The following is a 27393-nucleotide window of genomic DNA, read 5'->3' as shown; positions in this document are numbered from 1 at the left end:
CTTAAATCTCTGCCGGAAAATAACGCAATGCACTCTGGCAGAAAACGATCAGAAACCTGAATACACCCGAGTATACCCGAATTTGCGGGACTAGCCGAGCTCAAATAAAGTGTGTCGCCAGTGTATAGGGGTGCCAATAAGGTATGGATTTTGAAGAAAAGGGAGGTCTCATGGATATACGAGCTGGGAACGCTACGTCCAGTGGGCCTTAATCGAGAATATGATTGTACTAATTTGGTATAATTAATTTTACAGATTATTACCTGGTTAATGAGATTTTTCCAGTTTTGTGTTGTTACCTACTCTAGGGTGAGTAGTGGATGGCGATTTACAACTGTGGTCTTTGACTGACTGAGAGTTTTGACCTGTCCGCTGTCCATTGACTGGTATATTATTCCCTTGTTCCGTGTAGTCCCCTATGGGTCTTCTAATTTACCCCTGTTAGGATAGCGGGTATATATCTGACCATCTCTATTTTACTTTTATAAGCTTCCATATGTTGCCCTGGTTGGAAGTGGCGGACGATGGAGGTTAGGCTGCCTGAGACACAGTTCCGTACTGTAATACGTTCTTGTGTGTGGGTGAGTATTAGGCTTTCCCGGATACGATTTAGGGATTATTCACAAATTGGATGATTTTATTATAATTTGGGACGGTGATAGGGAAGAATTAGAACATATGCTTTTATCATTTAACAACAATAATATGGGACTTAAATTCACATATAACATTCATTCGACAGTGGTGACTTTTCTAGATTAAGAATTGTCAATTGATGATAATAATGTTATTCGTACAAAAACATATTTCAAGTCAGTGGCTGCCAACAGCTATCTTCAATATAGAAGTAATCACTACAAGAAATGGCTGGACAATATGCCCAAGTCAGTTTTTTAGAATCAGACGCAATTGTACTACTTACTTGGATTTTCTAGATCAAGGTCACATATTATCAGAACGGTTTCTTGCTAAAGGTTATGATGACAAAATCATCAAAAAAGCCTTTGAGGATGCCAAGCAGATTGAGCGTGCACATTTATTAGAGAAATCTAAAAATAAACTTAGTTCAGTTCAGGCAGCTAAAAATCAAGAAAACGCAACTATCATTCGAGTTGCTCCAAGGTTTTTCACTCAGTACAATCAATCTGCTCGTCAGATTAGAGATGTGCTGAACAGACATTGGAGCATTATGCGTAGTGATCCAATTATTGGACATCAGTTTCCCTCACATGCTCCTATTGTCTACAAAATGTCAAGGAGCATTAAACAATGCTAGTCCCGAGCAAATTAAAAACAATTTAAAAAAAGGAGGTCTGCACACAAGATAAGACAATTATAAAATTACTTTTGCTGTGGAAGAAGTCGATGCATAACCTGCAAACATATAGTTAGAACAAATAAAGTAACATCATTTGCAAATGGTACAACACATGAAGTGAATAGCAATATTAATTGCTTATCCACTTATGTGGTGTATATGGTTTCATGCTAATGCAGCCAACAATACATCAGGCGAACAACTAGGGCATTGAGCACACGGTTCCTTGAGCACCGTAGAAAAATAATACAAGGGTTTCACTTACACAGTCTCTCCAAGCACTATTCATTGGCACACAATAGAGATCCATGTACTCTCTCTATAATGGGCATTGAACATATCTCACCCCTATTGATGGGACGCAATAGATTTAGGCGTCTATGCCTTAGAGAAACGTACTGGATCTATGTCTTGGGAACACTACATCCAAGTGGACTTAATAATGCAGGGCTGAGGTAGGTATACAAATAAACTGACCACAACCCAGGGACAGAGTCCTCTAAGAGTATCCATAGTCGGTATGGAAGCAGGGGTCAGGGCTGGTGTTCAGGGTTGCAATGTCCAGGGGATAGGCACAGTTAAGGGCTGGCAGCAGAGGTGCACAGTTGAGGAGGTCACACCAGGCGGAAGGCAGCGAGGTCGGGGTCACGGTCCGGTGTCAGCAACAGGAATTCAAACAGGCAGGAGGGTAAGGCGTAACCGCAAAGACCGACAGGAGCTGCAAACACACAGAACTTTTCTCGGCGACTCCCTATGGTAACTGAAGCCTTATAAAGTAGGCTGCCACTACCCAAAATGGCCACAGAGAGCAGAAAGGGCAGGAGAGACAGAAAACCTGGACCGAAGTGAAAACCCAGCATGGATCGAGCAGAATCCTTACAGTATCTGCATCTTAGCATGTACAATGTATACAGTGCATGAAATTTGTACTGTATGGATACAATGCATGTATGGTGTGTGTATGCACTGTATTCGATACATGTATGATGTGTATGTTGTGTATATGATGCATGTATGTAGATGCAATAAAGTGCATGCATTATGTATTGCATGTACAGATGCAGTGGTCATAATTTTAACAAATCATGCGGTGTATACCTCGGGAAAACAGATGTCAATAATGGCTGATGCATCTGTATATTGTATATATGTGTAGCCTCGTGCCCCTGGCTATGTGTTCCCTAGCCCTTGCATGTACAGTAAGTGCAGGCAGTGCTGGGGTTAAATCCCTTTCACGTGGGCCAGGATGTGAGTCTGTTGGCACACTGGATAATTTGTTGCCATAGCCAGGTGCAGGCTGGATGGCAGTTAGGAGCGTCATGCCTTGAGGAGGACAGGTGTTAATGGGTCGCACGTAGTGTGGTGTAACACCGGTACCTCATCTAAAACCTGCCCAGTTTGGGGCAGGCTTACTAATCCCTCCCCAGGTAAATAAGAGCCTCCTGATCCAAATTTAGTGTTGATTCCAGGATGTAGCCTGCTCCCCGGAGAGTGGAGGTGGTATCTGCTTTACATCAGGGAGTAAAGGGGTGGCGACTAGCCTCAAGCCCTTTGGGGGCCTATTCATGGAAGTTACCAAATAAAAGATGCAAGGGAAGATGTTCCATGACTGTCGCGTGTACACAGTACCTCTCTTGCAAGAGAAGGAATCGGGACTGGCCTGCCAAATAAAAGATGAACCGTTCCTAGCCTCTGTGTGGTTACTGGAAAAAGGGGGTTCTTGTAGGGACTACTCTCTGCCTCCAGCAGCTCCCCACAGGATGGAGGAGCTGTTTGGAGAACTACCAGCCTGTCCCATTGCTACTCCCACTACCATCCGCGGAGACTCAGGCTTCCTGGCCTCCAGCAAGTAAGCTAACCACCACCAGATACACACGTAGCATGCAAATCTCCTGTAGGGGGGAGGGGAGGTGTTACATATGTATATGTTGTGTGCATGCATGATGTATATATCTGGCATGTGTGTATATAGCATGTTTGATGTGCACAAGTACTGTATATACAAAGTATATGGTGCGTGTATATGGTGTGCATGACTGCATGTGTATTTGGGAGTGAGCTCCCTGATTTCTGGGTCAGTTGGTCGGGCTTGCTCCCTGGCCCAAAACTTGACAAGCAGTCCCTGTTTTAACCAGAGGGTCCTCCAGAGTTGAACTGTGCTATTTTCAGCTGTGGGACCCCTTGTTGCCGAGATACTCACCAGTGAATGCACTGAGTTCAAAGTTCCCTCCCGGAAAAACAACATGGCTACCAGATCTCGATGGATCAGCGGGCCAGTAGGAAGCTGCAACATTATCAGTTGTGGCTTCTTGCTGGACAACACTTGCGAACATGTTGTTTCCTCCATGAGTAGAACCAGCACCTAAAATGTTACTTATTTTTTAAACCAGGGGAGTCCCCAGAGCTGAATCTGGTATAGCTCAGCACCAGAGGACTCACCATTCCCAACTATGTAAAACAAAAACCAATATCCATATTTTTGCCGGAACTGCTGCTTTAAAGTATTTTTCTTGTTCCTAAGAAGCCTCAACTTTCTTTTTCAACATATATGAACATATTACAATACATAGTCACACAGGAAATCACTGTACATTGTGACGCTCACAATTCTGTTTAACTCAACCTCGGAGTCAAATTTCCAAACCCCCAGGTGAATAGTTGTCAACAAGCAAAAAACAACTACAGTATGCAGATGCTGCACAATGCAGCCATCTTTTTATTAAAGGCAGCTACATCAAGTCTTTCTCACATTTGCTTTTGAAAGCTATTCTTATGGCCACGGATGTATAGTATAAAGACACTGTACCTGGGAGATACTTCAATTCATTCAGATAGGGGTTCTCTCCCATCTACCACTGATTAAAAAAAAATCTTATTTTCCTCCACTTCCCGTACATCACATATCACTTACATATGTCACACAAGAAGAATAACCTTTTCTTAAATTTAAGCCTGTACATTTTGCATATAAGATGCAATTGAAAGCGTTTCATTAAACAGACACATGACAATGTGCCAGCTGTAAAATGCTTTAAAGAAAATAAAATAATTATAGATATAAAATTTGACTCTGAAGAGAGACGATGGCTTGTTTTCTCAATTAAAAGTTAAGAATCTCAGTTGGAGCACACCCTTCCAGTTTTTTTGTTTTAACTCTGGTCCTCACTTCGGATCCAAAAGGCTTAGCTCAGCTTTCATTTAGTTTAATGTCGGCAGTTTCACGGGCCTTGGAGGGATTCCCTCTTGCTCACAATCTGAAATGAACGGATTGCCGAAGGAAACCTATGCTGCTTCCCCTTTATCTGTCTTGCTCCTGATGTGACTCTTTCAGCTTCTGAGAACCTTCGCTGTTTAGTCACAGGTGCCATGATGCAAGGTATTGCACCCCGATCTGGCATTCAATGCCATTGACTTGTATCTTGTAGTTAGAAATTAGTCACTTGCGCCAATGTGCCAATTTATCATGAGAGTGGAGTAGAAGAAGAGCTTTCCTTGCATTTTATAGTGAGAGAAGATTGGGGGCTACAGTGCATTTAATAGAGACACAGGAAAAAAGTGATACTTCTCTAGTATTGTGAGAAAAACAAAGTGTGTACGGTAATAGCATATCATCATACGGGGAATGTAGCCTATTCTTTTATACCTATATATCTTAAAAGGAATTAAAGACTTTCGGGACCATATTTACTAGGATACCTTCAGGTGTCAAAATTACACCATATGGCCAATGTAATTGAATAGGCGATGAAGTGTATTTTGCCTCTGGAAGGTGTTTGATGGAATAGCACAGCTTAGTATACTGCTGCAGCGGCCGTTATTCGAACACATCTCGGCGCCGATTTTGAGTTCTCTGGCCGTGTTTATGCTGTGTGGGAACAGCAATCGCCCCAGGCACCTGCGCTTAACGCGGATGTTTTGTTTGAATTTCATGGATTCTGTTTCTTCGTTTGCAATAAAATGGATGAATTGCAATATGTACAGTACTGTGCTACTGTGCTACTGTGTCAATTTCATGTTTTTAATAGCCAGAAAACTAAAATTCGTTTTTCTGCACTCGCCACGCACGCAAACTAAAATTCGTTTTTCTGCACTCGCCACGCACGCATCTTAGTGCGGGGAGGCTGGAATTCTGATGTACATGACACGTGAAGTGTGCGAATAATGGCCGTTGCATCAGTATATAGACTACGTATTTGTGCATCGTGTACTAAAAGTGTAACGCACTGAAATTTAGATCCTACAACTGGAGGGTAAAATACACCGACTCAAAATTAATTTACAATACATCCAATATATCTGGTTCTGTTTTAAATCTTTTTTCTTTCGGTTAAAATATTTTTGGGGGGTAAGTTGGAATTTTTCCTTCCTGTTTTATTTTGGTATCTTTATTATAAACCCCAAAAACGATGATTGTTCCACTGATGCCACTTTAGTTATCACATTCAAGCTATCAGGGTAGAGATATAAGGCTGTATTTAAACAGATTTTATCAATAGGACATTGGTGGTGGCTTATTGCCTTATAGCAACTTCAACAAATATTTGTGCCTAACTACAGGATGATCTTGACTGAAGAGTAGCACTGATTTAACTTTTCTTGTCTCGTTGAAACACTGGCTAAATAATGTGAGATGCAAACAGATAATGCATTAACTTAGTGTAGTGGTAGATAACATGATAAACCTGAAGTGCCATATATGCGCACCTTAAGCATGAAAAGGGCCACACATTACCCATTGTGGACGGACGTTTACAGAGGTACACACTTGGAGTCGTTTATAATGTGAAATTATAATAAGGCTTTATTGTGCCTTTTCCTTTTCATCAGGAAATTCATCCAAACAAGGGGGGGGGACAAAGCTTCTAATCACTTGGGAGTATTTCTAGTGAAACACTATGCAATAATTCACATCTCCCTTAATCAAGTAGTTCTCGCAGCCCCAAAACATATAGCATAAATAAGCAGATATAAGCAGTCTCTTAATAATGAAAGTCTTATCTGTTTATCAGCTGTAGAGTAAGCTTCTCTGCTCTCCTGGAACCACACTGAGAGTGCACAGAAAATCAGCATCCAGGTTTAGAAGTCTTATTTGGGCCTTGTGTCTTGAAAGCAGCTCTGCTAACTTTGGCAGAACTCAAAACAAGTGTGTCTCCAAGTTCAGCTCAGGTGTCAGCTAAAGAGTTCTCACTTCCTGTTTGAACAGACAGGCTTTTGTAAGCCATCTCAATCAGGCAGGTGGTGTTTAGTAATTAACTACCAGAAGTTAACCACCACACTGCTAGATTAAAGGCACATTACTGAACAGGGATAAGTCCCCTGTTACATACCTCCCCTGTTTGTGGGAAGCTCGAGCTTACCACGGCCAAAGCCCATCCTTCCACTCTCATTCGAGATCTTTCTGTGACTTGAATGAAAGTGGATGGAGGAAGAGAACCTTCTGTCCCGCTGGGATTGGAGCCCTTTCTCCAGTTTATTTTTGTCTCCTCCCGAAGGTGCTTGAGATCAGCACTCCTCAGTCGCTCGAGGAGGACTTTTTCCACGTAAAGTCTTCTTATTGCTTGTGCGGTCTTGAGATTTCTGTTGCGTCGGGCACTCCTCTTTTTGTAGACAAAGTGTATGGCAACAGTTGTAGAGCAGTTAGGACTAGCCCTTGGAGTTTTCTGCTCTTGAAGCGGTCTTTCTGCAGCTTCTCCACACCACGGAGTCACCAGTTAAGCTTCTTCAGCTAAGGATTCTGCACTCCTACCTCTGTTTGTTGCCTGTTGGGCAGCTGTAGGTTTGGCTAGTGCTTTCTTTGGTGGCTCAAACTTCGTATTTTTGTTTTGAAGTTGCGTGGAGTCCCCAACTCTCACTGTACCCTTGTCCTCACGAGCATTAGTTACTGTGGGATACTGGTGCTTGGGCAGTGCCAATACCTTTTTCCGTATTGGAGGAATCTGTATCAGAGTCTCCTTCATATTCTGGAGCTCTGTAATTTTTGTCGTCAAGGTTGCCGCTGCATCTGTTTTCTCCTTGGTTTACTGACTCAAGGGAATGGAACAGTCTCTCTGTCTCTCCAGCTCTTGCTCCAGTTTCTGAGCCTTCTCACGCTCTCTCTCATACAGAGTCACCTGGTATCGAAGCTCCGCCTCCAATGATGCTCTGAAGACCTGCAGAGTGGCCTTTAGCTCGTCATACTGATCTGTGGGGACGTACTGGGTATTCAGACGTTCCTGCAGCGCTTGTACCTCTTTAGCAGCCTGCAGCTTCTCTTCCTGCAGCGTTTGCTGCTTCTCCTCAGCATACTGGAGGTGTGTACGCAGACCTTGCAGTTGGTTCTGCAGTCGGTGCTCTGCTTCAAACATTTCCTCTTTCAAAAGTTTATTTATTTCTTTAAGAGCCTGCAGCTCTTCATTCTTTCCCTTGACGTATTCTGTCAACTCAGAACTTTCTTTTTTTAATCTTAAATTTTCTCTTTTTTCAGTCTCTGTACTATTTAGGGCTTCCTTGCAGTCCACCTTCCATTTTTGCACATCTGCTTGGAGGCGGGCTGTCTCCTGGCGTGAGACTTCCATCTCCAGGTTTAAGTTCTGAAGCTCCTTCTGAGAGACTTTGAGATCTAAGTTAAGATGTAGGATAGTTTTCCTTGAAATATCCAGCTCCTCAGTGAGACTGTGTAGTTCCTTTCTGGAAACTTCCAGGTCTGTGATGCAGCTGTTGGTCTCATGATGTGAGGCATCCAGTGCTCTGTGGAGTGTCTGAACCTCTTTCTGAGCTACGTCCACTTCTATCCGGCCACTGTTGACCTCCTGTCGTGAGGCATTCAACTCTATGCGCAGAATGTGAACCTCTTGCTGGAAGACTGTCATCTGCTTCAGTGCCTCCTCATACTTCCGCTTTAGCGTAGCCACCATTTTGTCAGACTGGCTCTGCTTTACATCCATGGCGGAAATAGTAGCCTTTGCAGTATCTAGCTCAGTCTTGAGATCCTCCAATTCAGTCTTGGCCGCCGAGTAAATTGCGAGCACAGTCTTCTGTAGCTCAGCATTATTATTTTTTTCCCTTTCCAATTCTTCACAGAGCAGATCACAGTCATGCCTGGTAATTTTCAGGGCGTCTTCAGGGCTGGTCAAGGGATCGTCACTCACTGGTTCCGGCTCCACTTCCCTGGGGTGACAGGTTGAGGGTTCCTCACTGTTGGCACCGGACAGACACTTCTTTGGGGTACACGACTTCTGCCTTGGGCCCTCTAGATATTCAGTTATACGTGGGACGAATTCTCCATTTTCTCTAGCCTGCAGGGCATCTCGGTCCCCCTTTTTCTCCACAGGATCTTTGGACGTGTCTGTTACTTCTACGGTAAGTGAAGAACCGCTTTTCTTTTTCTTCCTTTTTGATTTGGATGACACCGTCCCTTCAGGGATACTGGGGTCTCCATCTTCATTTGAAGTTTTAGCAGCGTCACTGGATCCACCCGGCTTTTCTTGCAACTGTAATAGCTGACGGAAATATTCGGTGATCCACTGCTCCCGCTCTGTCTCCTGCTGATCATATTCATCATGAAAGGGAGCGGTCTTTTCTGTTCGTGCCGAGTTCAGGCACCCCCACCATTCTTGGGGTGTTTTGTGGGTGTGACTCGGTTCGGGTTCCCCGTAAGAGATGTCTTCCTCTTTATTGGACTGGAAGGGCCACTCTTCAGTGGGGTAGGGTTCATTACAGGAACGCTGCATCTTGTCCTCCATTTTTAGGCTATCAGGTGTCATTTTCTTCCTGACCTCAGGAGGCCCTATTGCAGCTGTTGCCACTGTATTTGCTAGAACCCCCAATTGTGATAGTCCTACAGATGGGCATATTTTGCTTGTAGAGTTCATGGCTCTCACAGGCATCTCTGTAGATTTTTCTTTCTTGGGTAATTTTTTTTTTTTTTTTTTCAATATCAGCAGTACTGTGCATGCATTGTCTCTTATCAGGTATACAAGATTGTGCAGTTGCTAGGTAAAAAGGTCTATTTGCTATACACCATTTATTTGCTAGGTGAAATACCTCCGCTTCAGCAACAGAATTTGGTTTTCTGCCTGAGTTCAGTAATTTTCAGTCTCTTCTTTGGGTATTATGGCATTCACACTTCACACTTTGGGTGTCTGTTTTGCTCCCAAGATAATAGGCATACTTTTTTACTTGCAGAAAAAAAAAACATTCTTTGCAGTGGACTCAACACTCAGCAATTGGCTTTGAAAAAACTTTTTCTTTATAGGGCAATTTTACACTCAGCATTTGTTTGCTAAAAATACCCCTGCTTCAGCACAGTCTTTGTATCAATTTTCACACTTTTCTGCATATACTCCATTCACAGCTGGTAGCCCTATGCGGTGTGGCAACCTTTATTTGCAAAATCAGTACCACTCGTGGGTCACCATCTGTTTTCACTGCTTCAGCGAAACTTTTAAAAACAAGAAAAACCTATCCCTTTTTAAGGGCTGACTCACTTCTTGAACCCTGACTATGGCTAGAAGGCAAAATCCCTATTTCAATGACCGTATTACACTTTGTGATAGGTAATTAAAGGTTTACCTGCTTCAGCAGTCTCTTGGGATTGGGGAAAAGAGTCCATCTGTGGTTTTGTATGTTTCAGTGCAGTGTAAGTTTCAGTGGTGTGTGTCCCTTTAAATCTGATCTCTGCTGCATGAGGGTTTTTTTTTTTCCCCCAAGTTGTTTAGACTGTTTGTAGGCAAAAAAAACATAACAAAAAATTTCACATAAAAACTCTGGTCCTTTTTAACTACAAGGACACCTCTTGTCCCACTTCTGACGACCATATGTGGACGGACGTTTAGAGAGGTACACACTTAGAGTCGTTTATAATGTGAAATTATAATAAGGCTTTATTGTGCCTTTTCCTTTTCATGAGGAAATTCATCCAAACAAGGGGGGGGGGAACAAAGCTTCTAATCACTTGGGAGTATTTCTAGTGAAACACTATGCAATAATTCACATCTCCCTTAATCAAGTAGTTCTCGCAGCCCCAAAACATATAGCATAAATAAGCAGATATAAGCAGTCTCTTAATAATGAAAGTCTTATCTGTTTATCAGCTGTAGAGTAAGCTTCTCTGCTCTCCTGGAACCACACTGAGCGTGCACAGAAAATCAGCATCCAGGTTTAGAAGTCTTATTTGGGCCTTGTGTCTTGAAAGCAGCTCTGCTAACTTTGGCAGAGCTCAAAACAAGTGTGTCTCCAAGTTCAGCTCAGGTGTCAGCTAAAGAGTTCTCACTTCCTGTTTGAACAGACAGGCTTTTGTAAGCCACCTCAATCAGGCAGGTGGTGTTTAGTAATTAACTACCAGAAGTTAACCACCACACTGCTAGATTAAAGGCACATTACTGAACAGGGATAAGTCCCCTGTTACACCCATATTATATTTGGGAGCTTCTCCCCACCCCTCCAGTCAGCTTCTTAATGCCATTGTGCTGATGAAAACTGTTCCACTCCTCTCCTTCCACTGGAAACTAGTGATTAGCACAGTCATTAGGTAGCTGAGGGAGTGGAAACAAGCTACTGTACAAGGCACACCAGCAACATCTCCATTCCCTCTGCACTAAGGGGGCTGCAGGTAAATCCTCTGAGGGCCACATCTGACTATACATATTCAAAATTAGAAGTATAAAATATATTAGCTATTTTGAAGGTTGTAATGCATTATTAAATAGAACAGATTTTCACAGAAATTGTACATGAGCTTTTAAAACCTTATCCTTATGTATAGTATGCAAGGTAAAATTAACATTTTATGCCAACCTCTTTTAATACTATATCTTTCATGTCAATGCAGTAAAATATATTACACTATGCCTAATGCCTACAGTATAGCTCTTCAAGTGTAATGAAGTATTATTAAACTATATAGTTCAAACCAGAGTTAAATGACACACGTAGACAGTTTCTGATTGTTTGGCTCATACAGTACCTGTCCAGTGAAATGCAACAGAGATGGAGGATGGATTCTGTGGTCAGGAGAACATCAAGTGAGGTGCGCACCAGGCAGAATGTCTCCCCATAGATCCATTTGTCCTGTAACAGCTCTATGGCTCCAAAGGGCATTACAAGTACCGACACCAGCAGGTCAACAAAAGCAAGTGACACAATGAAATAGTTGGTCTTAATTTTCCTAAAAAAAAAAACATTACAGCAAAAACCTTAAACTTAACTTCATAACTAGTAAAAACAGATAGAGAACCATAAATACATATGTATTATTAGCCTTCTTGGAACTGGGAATTTCAATTGGGATTTTTGGCAAAAACAGCCTCTTTGGAGTATATAGAGTTACCACCGCAATATTCTTTAATATAAAATTCTAGAGATAGCTCATTGATTGTGTAGATGTTTGGGGCTAGAACAGAAGGACTCCCATATCCTACAGAGGAAATAATGGTTTCTATTCAATGCATATAACATGATTTCTAAGAAGACATTTTTAACAATAAACATTTGCATTTCTGTGCTCTATCAACCATTTTTCAGAGTGGGATTTCACATTTAGCTTGCATGTTCGCACTAGAAATTCTGACAGGTGAGGTACATCAAATAATCGTCATGGGGGTTGGTAAGTTAAAGACTAATGTCTCTGATATAATTAACTTAAATTAGAGACAGGATCAAGTGTAGAAACAGGGTCAAGTGTGTATGCAGTGAAGCTTAGAGAATATGACAGTGAAGCTACAGCGTTAGCTTCTAATTAGCTGGAAAGTCTCTGTGGAGGAGAACGTGCATTATGGTTAAAATAAAGAAGAAAGAATGGGATTATCTTCAACTTCTAAATAACATAGAGTAACAATCATCTCAACAAAGCCAGGCCCATTCTTTGAATCATTGTTATGGAGAATTACTCGCTGTACTCAACATTCCATTGCAATGGATCTCATATATATATACAGTATTCGACAAACCTATACATTTGCTCGACTGGATTTAACATCGTAGCGAGCTCCTATTGGCCCAAGCAGCACACGTGTGGTACTAGGTGGCGAGTAAATTTTTTTGTTCGGCGAGTTGATTTTTTGGTGATTTGTCAACCACTATATATATATATATATATATATTACAACAAGACAAACTGCCTGCAACAGACTAAGCAAATAATGAGAACTTAAATTAGTAATATAATAACCACTAACGGTGCTAGGGACTAGAAGTAATATAACAATGGAAAGAAAAAGAAAAGCGTCCCAACTCAGCACTCAAGTATACTCAGAACAAATATCAAAGAAAATTATGATTTATTTAACAGCACAAATAATCAAACATAAAATACAAAAAATATTAAAACAAACCCTGACATCCTCCTGTGATAGAATATGAATCAGACAGGGGAAATCCCCTGTGAAGATACTGATGGACCCCTAATACCCAAGGCAAGGGGAAAAAAGCCTATAAGCACAAAATATATGTAGAACAAGGGGTTATCAATAACCCCTTGAACCTACAAGGCCGGCCTCACCCCTAGCAAATATAAAGCCACACAGCAAGCATAGATAACACATGCACAAAATTGCCTAATACATGCTGATGTCAAATACATATATTATATACATACACCGTAAATGCAGTTGGTATAATCAAGGCAAACCAGGCACAGTACCAAAAAGAAACTGTTAGTATGGGATCAACAATGGTTAGCAGTTCACATCAGTTACCATAGTCCATGAGACCATCCATGCCACACTGTGATAGTAAAATATCCAAAGGGTAAAGATCTTCCAATTGAGGGGTCCATCCGCAGGGGAGTCAGGGAAAAACAAACTCCGGTCACGTGACGCGGGACATTTAAAAGCAGAGGGATACAGGCATCCCATAACGGGGCCTGTATCTTGGGAAGCAGGGGGTCTCCGGACATAAAACCAACGCGATTCAGCTCCGGAGACCCCCTGCACATCTACACTATGAAAGAAATGTATATTAAAAAATATTTAATAAACATCAATACACGCCCCCCCCTCCGTGGGCCCCACCCGTAATGTAAAACCATTATTTATTTTTTAACATACAGGATTCATACCCCAGACCTACGGTAGTCCTCGGTGGTCCCGATGGGTGTCCGCAGGCCCCACAGTGCACCAGTACCCCAGGGTCTGGGGGTCTAAATATGTTTCCCGCCAGGCGCCATGGGCCTCCAGGTGGGCCCCGAGGGTCACCGTGGGCCACAATGGGGTCAACGGGTGGGCCTGTGAGTCTCTGGGGGTCCACGGGTTAACCCCACAGGTGTCTGAGGCCCTCGGGTGGTTCCCACGGGTGTCTGGGGACCATCGGGTGGTCCCTGTGTCTGTGTGTCTGTGGGGCCCCCACAGCTGTGGGGCCCCAGGTTCTTCCCTGCAGTTGTTCCCGTGGGTCCGCAGGTGGGACCCGTGGGTATCTGGGGGGTCCTCAGATGGTCTCCATAGGTCCCCACAGACCTAAGGTACCAACCCTGTATGTTAACAAATAAACATGGCCTACATTTCAATCAATCCCCTCACCCATCCGCCCAAACACATACAGTACAGTAAAGGGAAAAATAACTATTATCCAGATATGGATAATAGATTATTTGCCCATTATTAAACACAACATTAACCAGCATAAATAAAGTAAATAAATACAGTTCTACTTACCACACCAGCAGGTGCCCCTGTCCTCTGTTGCCAGAAGCATACATACATAATCAAGACATTCTAATGGCCCCTAACCCCCTAATCACCTTAGCGGTAAATAACCGCTATAGTAATTAAAGGGTTAACCCATCATGCCCCGCTACCCACCAGGGAGACCTAAGCACCCACCCCAGACTGACTATACCCACCCTGTTGTTATTGTTGTTGCATGTTCTTGTATAGCGCTGCTAGTTGAACGCAGTGCATTACAGAGACATTTTGCAGGCACAGGTCCCTGCCATGTGGAGCTTACAATTTATGTTTTTGGTGCCTGAGGCCTGATGTCACAAGGAGCTGTCACACTCTCAGTGCCAGTCAGTGTTGTTACTCACTGAGCCACTCCCTTGAGTAGTATAGTGGTACATCATACCCATATAATAATAATATGGGCATGATAAGCCTCTATAGCACTCAATGGGCACCCTAATCACAATACATTAATCCACCCGACACACAATAATAAAACATTAAAAACCTCCAAAAAAAACACACTTCAATTAATAAAAATAGTAGCTAGCTAATCCAATGAATACAAGCAATAACAAGATCAACAATTAATTAATTAATTAAACCATTAACCAAAGCAATTAATTAATCAAACTCCGAATTCTTTCAAACAGTAACCAATCAAAACAATTAATTAATACAACATTAATTAATTAATTAATTAATTAATTAAAACGTTAAACTACAAAGAAATAAAATACAAAATATTAGAAACAACCATTAAACGCATTAGCCAACACAATAAATCACTCATTAAAAAGAAAACAATCACAAACATTTTATTTCAATCAAGTTGAAAAATAACAAACAATTACATCCACATTATAAACTAACATAGCAAAAAACAGCAGCAATACAAAGCAATAAATGCCCCCCAAATATTGTCCTAATCATATACTGATCTGTACTCTAAAGTAGTACAGACCAATATATTATCAGTCAATGTTCAAAAAAAAAAAATGAAAAAAAAACCACATCCAATGTAAAAACCAGTAAAAAAAAGACATTTACAAACATGCAATATATTACTTACCATTAGAAGCGCTAGCCCTCTGACTCCTGGGGAAACAGGAAGCTCACATACTTTGAAGGCCTCAAACAGCATCCGATGCCATCTGCCATGAAGATCCGGATCAGGTACCCAAATCTTTCTTCTTCCTTTAATCACCTTCTTCAATCTTCATCTGTCTCCATTTCTTGATCTTCTTAATCTTCTGTCTTCATCTGTCAATCCAAAAAGTCCCATGGTAGATCCCAACCAATGTTGTCTAGTCATCTTCTTGGGCTCAAATGAGGCGTCACGGCCTTAAATAGGACTTGGGATGTCACATTTTGCTTCCAATTAGTTTAACAGCCATCTGATTGGCTGTTAAAACCATGTGCCGACTTAAAAAAAAAAATTGTGATGTCACTTAAAGGGAATGATGCCAGCCAATCAGAATGGCTGTGCTTCATTTGCCTTTAAGATGACGTCACTAAATCCAAGATGGCCAGCGTCACATGGTATTTCAGCCAATCAGATCGTGGGAACTAAATCCCTTATTTGAACTCTGTAAAGTTCTTTGTTTTAGCACATGTTCTTAAAACCACAACAAATTCTCCAAAAAATGTTTGACTTGTTTTGCCATTGCTAATAGAATGAATATAACATCCCTGTTAATATATGTATCCCCAAAAAAAATATTTTCATAATTTTAAGTGTATCATTCAATGTAAAAACAATTCCATAAACATTTTAAGATTGTGTAAAATTGTTTATAAAGAACAACACCAACAAAGATATTCAATTTTCATTATAACATTTTATTTATTTTTAGCTTTTTGGTATCGGGTTACTGGCCTACATGTATTTGTCTCTCTGGAAAGTGCTCCCCGGCCACGTACATTTCTCTGTGATCTGCCTGACAATGTTGGAGCTTGTTGGCTTAGAATATTTTGGGGCTGTGGCTGCTGTTGAGCTTCAACAATTTGGGGGGGTTGCCTGTGGCTGCTATTGATGAGCCTACAACAATTTGGGGGTTGCCTGTGGTTACTGTTGATAAGTTTCAACAAATTGGTGGGGGTCTGCTGTCAATAAGTTTCAACAAATTGGTGGCATGGCTGGTATTGATAAGCTTCAACAAATTGGTGGTGTGGCTGCTGTTGATAAGCATCAACAAATTGAGGGTGTGGGTGCTGTTGGTAAGCTTCAACAAATTGTGGGTGTTGCTGTGGCTGATGTTGGTAAGCTTCAACATTTTGGGGTTGTGGATGCTGTAGAAAGGCTTCATGTATTTGTGCCTGTGGCTTCGGTTCTGTGTATTTAGCATTTTGTGGTTGCTGCGGCATGGATTGTGTGGGTATAATAGACTGTGGTACACAAGCTCTCTTAGATGTAACAGCAGAATTTGGATTTAATTTTCGCTTTGAACTAGTTTTTGCAGGTGTGCCTGTAGAGTCTTCAATAATGGCAGACAATGGTGCAGTGATCATTGGACATGACACTTGAAGAGGGGTTATGGGAGATGGGCCAACAGATGTCTCTGGTGAAAATACAGGACAATCAAAGGGTTCCACTTCTTGGTAAGTATGCATTCCTGCATCACCAGGTCTTGCAGAGACACGAAACTGATTATGTTGTATGAAACTTTCAGCTATTGATTGTATTGATCTGTTCAGAATTTTAAACTCAACAGTATTTTGTACTAATATATTTTATACTGCTTATTTCAGATACCATCCTTTCCTGAACCCTCATCAGTTTGTTATGCCGTGTAATTTGGCTTTGTAGTAACCGATATTCAGCAAGCTCGATTGTGGACAAATTATAGTTTTGGCCAGGGGCAGGAGGTGCGGTTGCAGGTTGATTTGGTGGTAATTCCGGACTGGTGACATCAGTATCAAAAGACAGACACGGTGAAGCATCAAGTTCGAAGATGTGTCCAGGAGATGGAATATCTATTTAGACAAAATGAGAAGAGCATTAATAGATTGTCACATATAACATAACATGCTGATTTGTTATTTAAGCAATGCATGTTGATTTCATTGACAGTAACAAATTCAATTGTGTCATCAGTCATAATGAATGGCATTTTTTACATTAAATAGTGCATCAATAAATTGAAAAAATGGGCACAATAACTATTGATTGTGAATCTTAACAATATGGATTATTTTAGAATGATCATAATACATGCTTTATATTACCCAAGTAAATAACTAAATGTATGGTAATGGAACATTAAATATCTTATGTTTTATTATCTAACTATGCAGATGTAACTCACATTTGCTAGTCTCCTATGCTCATATTAATGTGTAGTTGTGGCATGTAAAATGACACATACGATTTATAATTTGAGGGCCGCACCTTCAATTACTGGTGTTAAACTCTTGAACCTGCTGCTGTCAGCTGCTCTGTTCCGGTAGATTCAATTTGTACTATGTAAATTGGAGATAAGACAGGTGTTAATATTGTTAAGTATATTTACATTTAATTATGCGTCGTGTCAAATTAACACTAATATTTTTGTTAAACTTTGTATGTGATAGTTTAGACAAAAACACTGCTCTAAGAAGTTTAAGTTTCTTAGACAAGTGGTTTTGTCTACCCAATAGTTCCAGGCACCTCTCACAACCAATACAGACTGTAGCAAGAGATTTTAGCTTTCCCTTCCCCCCTCCCCTTCCCCCCTTTCCCTGTTTATGTGATTGTTTAACTGATCATCAGCAGCTGTATATGCTAATTAGTAGAAAGGTTAGCATGAAATAAATATTTTATTAAGTAGTTTATTCTGGAAGTATACATAAACAGTATTAATGTATTTTATGTTCACATACACTATAAAATAATGTAATTATGACACAAAAAAAAATGTGAAACACTAATGATATATTGTGATTTTTTTAAACACACAATTAAGATACAAAACCATTTCTTGCTTTAAAAGTACCAACATGGGGGAAACGGGTGATCGTAGACCCCGATATCCCCATCACCAGGCATCCTTTCAACCACGATTGGTATGAGTTTCTCCTTCAGTTTATCCTCCAACAGAGTCAGCCTTGAATTGTGTGCTGGAGGTCCTCCTCCAGTGCCTGAGGTATGCCTATGTACACTTTGCAACTTTTGTTTTAATTTGCGTTTTATATCATCAAACTACTTCATGTAGTTCTGATACGTTCGGGCCTGATTTCCACAGGCTGATACAGACACTATAATTTTAGCCCACAAGTCCTTTCTCACACGTGAACTGGTCCTGCCTTTAAAAACAACAAAATACATTTGTTCATGTAAATGTCTTAGATTCTAATTTGATTACAAAACAAATGGGATAACGCTACTGATATTTGTTTAACATACTGAGTGGAAAATAATATATATGACATATGAACATTATAAAAACTACAATATATAGTGAGCAAATGATGAATAATAATATACAATCTTTAAATACTATTCTACAATTGCTTGAATCTTATCCATGTAGGAAAAAATGAATGATAATGTTTACATACAGTATAAACAATGACATTTACATGCAAATGTCACTTCAATGTGAATTCCTAAATGTAATGGCACAGGTGGCTATAAGATTAGTACAAATCATTGTAAATAATTTTCTTACCTGCTATGTTCCCAAAAAGCTGATCATAATGCTCAAAAATACCCATCAATAACACATTATTCTCCTCTTCATTGAAATGGATATTTCTGGTTTTGGCCACTTTCTTACAACCAGCTGTCGCCACTTGCTGACTGCCCTACCCTTCTTCCAATGGAAGAGACTGCAGCAGCACAGCACCATTGCCACCATCAGAGCTACTACCACAAGACACCCCACCACCACCAGACACCCCACCACCACCATTCCCCTGACTCACATATGCACTCTGACACTTACTCCCCCCACCAACTCCACTCACACCAACTCCACTCCCCCCACCAACTTCACCCACACTACCAACTCCACTCACACCACCAACTCCCCTCACACCACCAGTCCCCTGACTCACTCTAGCAGTCACATGCCTACTCAGCCTTAAACCACCAACACCACTTACACCACCAGTCACCCCACCATCAGTCCCTCACTCCCACGACACCCATCCATACCTCAAGCACTCACAAATAAAGAAATGAAACGACAAACTTACAAAACACTTTCAAACTGACAATAACACAAATATATAAACAAAACAACATAAGACAAATCTAGCTCTGTCTGTCTCCCCCTACTCACTCCCAACAACACAGAGAAATATTACAACAAATGCAGCCTCTAAATAGGCCGCTCAATACATTTTTTTAGTCTCGTGAAATTAGCACCAAATTCAATAAGCACATGAACACACCACGCAAATCCCGATTTTTCAGATGGCGGCGGATATCTCTGCCGGAAACTCGGTAAGTTTAAAATTGTGGCTCTCATAGATATTCGAGCCTTTCTGCATACCGCGAGGGCAAACCGGCAAAACCATGGCAAGTTCAATCCCCTGCCAATAGTGCCTTATTGCTGCTTACTGCATAGGCCCCTGAGTCGGGTGCTGTACCCTGCATTGTAGATTAATGAATCTACTCCATTTCTGTTGCATAATTAGTATGGCTATTCAGCCCATTTTGACAGGATGTATGCAAATATTTGAAAAGAATGTACAAACTCTACCACTGACCTTAACTGTTTATCCAGACATACTGCCACCATCACTAACAAGTTGCCCAGAATGGTAATCAGGATCACTACTGAGATAAAAGTGATGAGCATAATTCTCTCCGCCACTCCGAATTCCTCACTTGAGCTGTGGAATAAAGAGCCAAGGAGACATAAAAAAACACATGTCGGTACTTGGAGAATCTATATTCACAGATGATATGAGGAGCCTATTAGCAGGTCACAGGTAGCAGGTTATTGGAAGATAGCACGTAAAATAAATTTGCATCTAAACCAAAATATATAATTAAAGCAACAATAAACCGACAGACATTTGACAGCCAATTGTGAGTTATCAGAGACTTTAACTAATAATAGAAACTGATATAAAGAGAATCACTCCTTAAACAGCATGTTTATTTATTATAAATTGTGTGCCCTTCATAATGATCATGTTTCCTTTATTACCTGTTTCTCAGCATTTCAATTATCTCTCTATGGCCCAGAGGCATCAAGCGCCAGTACGGCTTAGTGCAGATTATCCAGCGTTAACTCCCACTGACTTGAACTTGAGTTAACGGCGATCGAGTGTACTAACTTCTACCGCTGCTTGATAAATCATGGTCTATGAGAGTAATGTTTCTATACATATTTCTCTCTCCTTCAATCTTATTTTATTTCTACACCCAAAAAGCACTGTATCTAAATATATCTAAATATTGTAACCCAGAAAGAGTAAACTTTGTAAAGGGCCAGTCACTCCCCTGAGAAAAGTGAACTAATGGCAGTACTGCTTGTTGGTTTCTCTGGCTTATCGTGCGGCATCCTCAAGGAATACTCTTCTGCTTCACGACATTCCTGCTGCCAGCCTTAATGTCCCATCATATTAACAAAGTAGGGGTCCCTGCGTTTGAGTGGGACTCCGGCTGTGTAAATCCAATCAGATTCCAGCTGTCTGTAATAGACACGCAGTCAGAGATAGACTGAATCAGTCACTCTACCTGTGTACCTCTAACAGGCGATCACACGGCTTTTATTATATTGTAATAATACAGTATTATAGCAGGGGGTCTCCGGAGCTGAACCACATTGATTTCAGCTATGGGGCCCCCTGCTTCCCAAGTTACAGGCCCCTTGATTGGGTGCCGGTATCCTGGCAGCCATGTTTAAATTCTCCCATGTCACGTGACCGGGACATTTAAATGCACAGGAGATACCGGCACCCCACACCGGAGCCTGTATCTCAGGAAGCAGAAGGTCCCCTGACCTGAAATCAATGCGGTTCAGCTCCGGAGACCCCTGCTACAGTAATATGTTATCAAAATAAAACAAAAGCAGCTTCATTACCTTAGCGGCTAACCGCTATGGTAATGAAGGGATTAAGGCAGACTACAAGGTTTATTGGGAGCAGAGGGGGATTCTTAGCCCAATCCCTCTACTCGTAAATAAGCATTAAAAAAATGCCAATAAGCCAATTGATTGGCATAGTGGCACACCCATGCCCTATGGGCATGAGCTGCCACTATTCCAGTCAATATGCAACCTGCCAATCTCAAAAACTAGCCTCAAATTAAGAACACATTAATTTTTCATCCAAAAAATGCAAATAAAATGCAATGTGCCAATCGGCACATTGGCACACCATTGGTTGCAACTATGTCAGTCAATATGCAGCCTGCCAATCTAAAAAAACAAGGATCAAATTAGTTAATGGGCAACCTGCAAAAAAATACATGCATCAAATAAAACCACATTGCATTGCCTTAAAAAGCAAAAGCCAATAAACTATGCCCTATGGGCACGAGCTGCCACTATGCCAGTCTATATGCAGCCCGCAAATCCCAAAAACAAACTGCAAAAAAAAAAGATCTTCACTTTTAAACCAAAAAATGCCGATAAACCAATTGATGTGCACAGTGCCACACCAATGCCCTGTGGGCATGGACTGTCACTCTGTCAGTCAATGGGCAACCGGCAAAAAAAAGCCTGCAAATAAAAAAAACAAGCACCAAACAAAAGACATTTACATTGGCATAAAAAAAATGATGCCAATGCAGATGCCAACCTAAATAAAAAAAATACAACATGAAATAAAATACAATCAATGTTTTTCTTACTTTTCATGTCTTCACCCACCGAATTATACTACAGCAGCAACATCAGCAATAGCAGCAGCAGCAGCAACAACTCCTGGTCCACCTCACAATGCTCCTCAACAGCAACGGTCCACTAGTAAGTTCTTTAAATATTTTATTTTCTTTATCCGTAAATTAAAATCCACTCTGGCTCCTTCTTTACTTTCATCTGTACTTGTAATCCACTCTGGCTACTTCTTTATCTTCATCTGTACTTGTAAATCCAATTAGGGAGAGATGTTGACAGCTTCTTGGCATCAAATGAGATGGGACAGGCCTTATATAAGGCCTGTGACATCACATTTGATTGACAAATGGTTCCCAGCCAATCCGATTGGCTGGGATAACCATGTGACAGGTGTTTTTTTTTTATATACTTATATTTTTACAAATGTTTTCAAACATAAATGGGAAGGGGTACAAAAAGAAAAAGGGGAGGGAGGTGGGGGGGGGGGGGGGAAACAACATTTTGTATCAGATTTCTTAGAAACAGTCACGTTATATACCATACAACATTTTATAAACAACATATCCTACACTCAGCACTCCCAGACACTCTCTCCTTCCGAGATCCTTCCTCTATCCAACATCCCAGGGATCCCAGACCCTATCGTGCTTGTGGTATGATTCAGGAATGAGGCAAGTTTCTCCATCAATTGAACATCATTAACCCTTCTCTGATAGGGTTGAATTGTCTGGATCGTAGAGTTACGTATAAAATTTAGCAAATTCCTCTGCTATCTTAGAGGGGTTGTAAGTCACTCCTCCTGCTTTTATCCTAATAGCGGAACCAAAGCCCTCGACCTGATCCCTCTAAATTTATTTGCCAATAAACGGTAACCTTATCTCTGTTGTCATAATACGTCTGCTTAGTCCACCTAAGGGCCTTCTCTACATCCTCTAGTTGCACCCTCTTAAGTTCCTCCCTTACCTGACTCAGGATTTTATATATTTTCCTCAACGGGATTTGTTTTATATGAGTGTGACAGGGTGAATGAACATCACCAGCCATATACCTGGCAAACCTATGTTTAGGCTTGCAGTGCAGCAGTGACGAGGATAAGTTTCAGTTGAGAAGGGCTGCTTAATTAGTCTGACCACCAGACTGTACACACAGGAGACAGGACTGAAATACAGAAGAGATTACTGCAATAAGGTCTATTTGTGTGATGAACTGTCTTTGTCCTGCATGCTGAAGAGAAGCTGCCTTGTTTTCTATGCTGAAGAAAGGCTATTTTGTTTTTGTCTGCTGAAGAGAAGCTATTTTGTTTTTGTATGCTGAAGAGAAGCTATTTTGTTTCTGTGTGCTGTATATTTTTAAGGCTCAATAAAGAAGCCTTATCAAGAGAACCCGCGTGTGTGGTTGCATGTACCCTGCAACATATGGTGTCAGAAGTGCCGGTATTTTGAGAGGCCCCTGCAGTTGAAAGGCCACACACACACACAAAAATGAGAAAAATGGAAGAATTGTTAAAAGAGTTTCTGTGCGAGCAGACCAGACAGCAGGGACTGTTAATGCAGGAACAGACCAAACAGCAGGGACTGTTAATGCAGGAGCAGGCCCAACTACTATTGCAGCAGCAAACCCAGCCCCTAACCCAGTAGCAGGCAGCACAGGATGAGCGGATAGCCAAGCTGCTGACCCAATTCCAAGGGTCTGCCAGTCCAGAACTTGCGAACAAACCCCCGGTCCTCCTGAGGAAAATGGCTCCGAACGAGGATCCAGAGGCTTTTTTACTGACATTTGAAAGGGTTGCTGAAGCTCCGGGCTGGGCTGCAGATCGCTGGGCAACTGCTTTGGCCCCGCTCCTCATAGGAGAAGCCCAGGCCTCATATCAGGGCCTCCCTGCAGATCAGGCAATGGACTACCAACAAGTAAAAGCCACCATACTGGATCGCTTAGGTCTGACCCCAGAGACCTACTGGCAGCAGTTCCGGAACCTGAAGTACATCGCTAAGATGAGACCCCGGGTCCTCGCTCAGCGGTTATTGGACTTGTGTACTCGCTGGATACAACCCGAGGAGCACACTAAGGAGGCAATTCTTGAGCAAGTGGTGTTGGAACAATTCCTACAGATAATACCCCATTACGCACGCTCGTGGGTAAAACGCCATGCTGCTGAAACCCTAGCTTTGGCGGTCCAACTCGTTGAGAACTTCCTTAGGGCCGAGGATCAGGCGAGTGCCCTGGACCCGACGGATCCAACTTCACCTGCACTTGCGGAGACCCAAAGAGGGAGATTGGAACAACGGGGAAACTACGGCCCCTCCATGCGCAACCGCCAAGTGCCACGAAAGGAGCAGTCCTTCCAACAAGGAAGAAGTCAAAACGCCAGGCACCGCCGAGACCCTCATCCCCTTCCTGATGTCGTCTTGTCGCCAAATGAGAGGAACTTCCGAGGACGTCGCCCACAGGACCCACCAGATGCCTGGTCTCCAGTATCCGGTCCAGCGGAGCGCGATCCGTGGCAACCTCCTGCGAGGGAACGCTCTCCATTTTCTGCCTGCGGAGAACAAGGCCACCAGCATGTGGACTGTCCACAGATGGATTGTTCCTTCAGCAGGACCGTCGCCCCGGCCTTCACTGGAGAAAATTACAAGCCCTGGCTGCTTCCAGACCAGGTAGGGGGAAAAAACATCCAGGCCCTTGTAGATTCGGGCTCTGGGAAAACTCTGGTCTTCCAGGAACTGTTACCGCCTAACGTGTGTTCTTTTGACTCTCCATGGAATATAGAATGTATAAACGGCGATGTAAAACGGTATCCGACGGCCAAAATCCGGCTACAGTTAAAAGGCTAGGAGGCCTACCTCGAAGTAGGAGTCGCTCCTTGGCTCCCTGCCCCCGTTGAGCTCGGCCTAATGGCTCCAGTCTCTCACAAGGAGCCTTATTCTATGGCTCAGGAGAACCCTGGCAAAGTGTTCCCCTTATCGGCAGACCTTTTTCCCAGTAGACAACGGGTTCAAAAGACTCGGAAGCAAAGATGCTCTGACAAACAGGACTGGTTGCAGAAATTTGGGTCTCAAGGTGACCATTCTAATAGCCAGAAGTCACAAGTGATGACTGGGGATGGCCAGAAGGAGGGGGATATGGGCCCTGGAGATTTACCAGACCTATACCTCCCTGATTTTCTCCAGAGGCAAAGGGAAGACCCAGTCCTTGCTAGACAGTATGACAAGGTGGTAAAAATTGTTGAGCAAATTTTGAATACACAGGGGGTGATACAGTAGTATTCCCCCATTTTGAGCTATCAAATGATATCCTGTATAGGGTGAATAGGCAGACACAAACAGGGGAGGTCACCAGACAGATATTGGTTCCCAAGGCGTTTGTTAAATCTGTGTTCACTCTAGCCCATACTGTCCCTTGGGGTGGTCACCTTGGCAGGGATAAAACATTGGACCGTATTTCGTCCTGATTCTATTGGCCAGGGATGCATAGTGATATTGCTAAGTTATGTGCGGCATGTCCGGAGTGCCAGCTAACTAGTCCGAAGGGACAAAAACCAGCCACTTTGGTGTCAGTTCCCTTTGAGAGGATTGGGGTAGACTTGGTAGGACCTCTAGAACCTTCTGCAAAAGGACACAGGTTTATTCTTGTAATACAAACTCGGGAGCAGGGAAATGGAATAGGGGAAGGGGAAGGGAAACCCTCGCTACTTCTAGGAGAAGTGATAGCGGTGCTACTATCTGGGGTGATATATCGAAAGACCACACAGAGAGAACAGAACCCAATGGAGAGCACTCAATCACAAAAATCACAGAACAAGGCAGTGGAGATGGGGGTGTAGTATCATATGGTGAGGAGTGAATGAGTTAAAAAATACTTTCATGGGAGTAAATACTCAACTAAAATAAATGGAACACTAGGGAATCAAATAAATTTAGACTCAACGGTGAGCCAAAAAAGCGACGAAATAAAATTGGCCGGATACAGCGCGTAGCATGTGTGCTGCCCTCCTGAAAGTGTAACAGGATGCAGGTAAGTGTGTATGTACACCAAGGTCACCTATTGACAGATAAAAGTGTTGAGAGTCTAGCCACTAGTAAAGGCTCTTAGTTCAGCCAATGCTAGTAGGGTACTCTCACTCAAATGATTAATGTAACCTACCCATAGGATGGTACGGCCATAAGGTCAAACAATGTGACCAGAAGGAGCACAGTGAGCATCAATGTAGATCTGGCTTCATGTATAGGGTCTGGATAGTGGCTCAGTCTGTTTTGACTGATCCAGAATCACAATGAGACCTCAGCCTCTAGTGTGTGTGTCGGGATAAGCACACTAGGTGTGACACTAGGGCTGGAGCTCCCACTCACTTTTGGGGGGGCTGGAAGAGTCAGCTATCAGCTATGGCCAATGGTAGTCAGGTGTACAGCTCGAACAGTAGTACACAAGTAGTGTCTACTTACAACAGTGTAGGTGAACAGGGTATCCGTCAAAAATACAGCAGTCCCCGTAATGACGCTTAATAGCTATGCACCTACTTGCTAATGCTGGGTGCTCAAAGTCCTAACCGAGGGTGCGTCTGTAGATTTAAAAACAGGGATATGCTAGTGCATACACATAGCTCCAGGCACAGAGCCAGCCTTGAGAAAGCATGCCTAGCGAAACGTACGTCGGCAGTGACATCATCACGTCAGAGGGGCGGGACTAGCGCTCGTGATCGGAGCGTGACCGCTTCCACTAGCTCTGTGCCTGGAGCTATGTCTATGCACTAGCATATCCCTGTTTTTAAATCTACAGCAGCACCCTCCGTTAGGACTTTGAGCACCCAGCATTAGCAAGTAGGTGCATAGCTATTAAGCGTCATTACGGGGACTGCTGTATTTTTGCCGGATACCTTGTTCACCTACACTGTTGTAAGTAGACACGACTTGTGTACTACTGTTCGAGCTGTACACCTGACTACCATTGGCCATAGCTGATAGATGACTTTACCAGCCCCCCCAAAAGTGAGTGGGAGCTCCAGCCCAGCTGTCACACCTAGTGTGCTTATCCCGACACACACACTAGAGGCTGAGGTCTCATTGTTATTCTGTATCAGTCAAAACAGACTGAGCCACTATCCAGACCCTATACATGAAGCCAGATCTACATTGACACTCACTGTGCTTCTTCTGGTCACATTGTTTGACCTTATGGCCATACCATCCTATGGGGGTAGGTTACATTAATTATTTGAGTGAGAGTACCCTACTAGCATTGGCTGAACTAAGAGCCTTTACTAGTGGCTGGACTCTCAGCACTTTTATCTGTCAATAAGGGACCTTGGTGTACATACACACTTACCTGCACCCTGTTACACTTTCAGGAGGGCAGCACACATGCTACGCGCTATATCCGGCCAATTTTATTTTGCCGCTTTTTTGGCTCACCGTTGAGTCTAAATTTATTTGATACCCTAGTGTCCCATTTATTTCAGTTGAGTATTTACTCCCATTAAAGTATTTTTTAACTCATTCACTCCTCACCATATGATACTACACCCCCATCTCCACTGCCTTGTTCTGTGATTTTTGTGATTGAGTGCTCTCCATTGGGGTTCTGTTCTCTCTGTGTGTTCTTATTCTTGTAATAGTTGACTATGCAACAAGATATCCTGAGGCGTTCCCCCTGAGAACAGCAACGGTGAAGCAAG

General features: G+C 42.3%; 1 protein-coding gene across 13 annotated transcripts in view; it reads right to left on the bottom strand.

Moving 5' to 3' along the window:
- Positions 1–27393, bottom strand: part of LOC142495426 (5-hydroxytryptamine receptor 4-like) — a 217741-nt gene that overhangs the window by 149256 nt on the left and 41092 nt on the right. For 11 of the 13 annotated variants that reach the window (XR_012801735.1, XM_075600918.1, XM_075600922.1 and 8 more), the window contains 2 exons: positions 19645–19770; positions 11262–11462 (listed from right to left, as the gene is read on the bottom strand). Coding sequence is in view for 12 of the 13 variants with exons in the window: in XM_075600918.1 (XP_075457033.1) it covers positions 11262–11462; positions 19645–19770 (327 nt within the window). In the remaining variant the exon portion in view is untranslated. The remainder of the gene's footprint in view (positions 1–11261; positions 11463–19644; positions 19771–27393) is intronic. The other 2 variants (XM_075600927.1, XM_075600926.1) reach the window with 2 other exon arrangements.

The sequence above is a fragment of the Ascaphus truei genome, chromosome 5, assembly GCF_040206685.1.
Source record: "Ascaphus truei isolate aAscTru1 chromosome 5, aAscTru1.hap1, whole genome shotgun sequence".
In the NCBI taxonomy this organism is placed as follows: Eukaryota; Metazoa; Chordata; class Amphibia; order Anura; family Ascaphidae; genus Ascaphus; species Ascaphus truei.
Note: the sequence above shows the minus strand (reverse complement) of the source record. Positions and strands in the feature narration are given on the sequence as shown.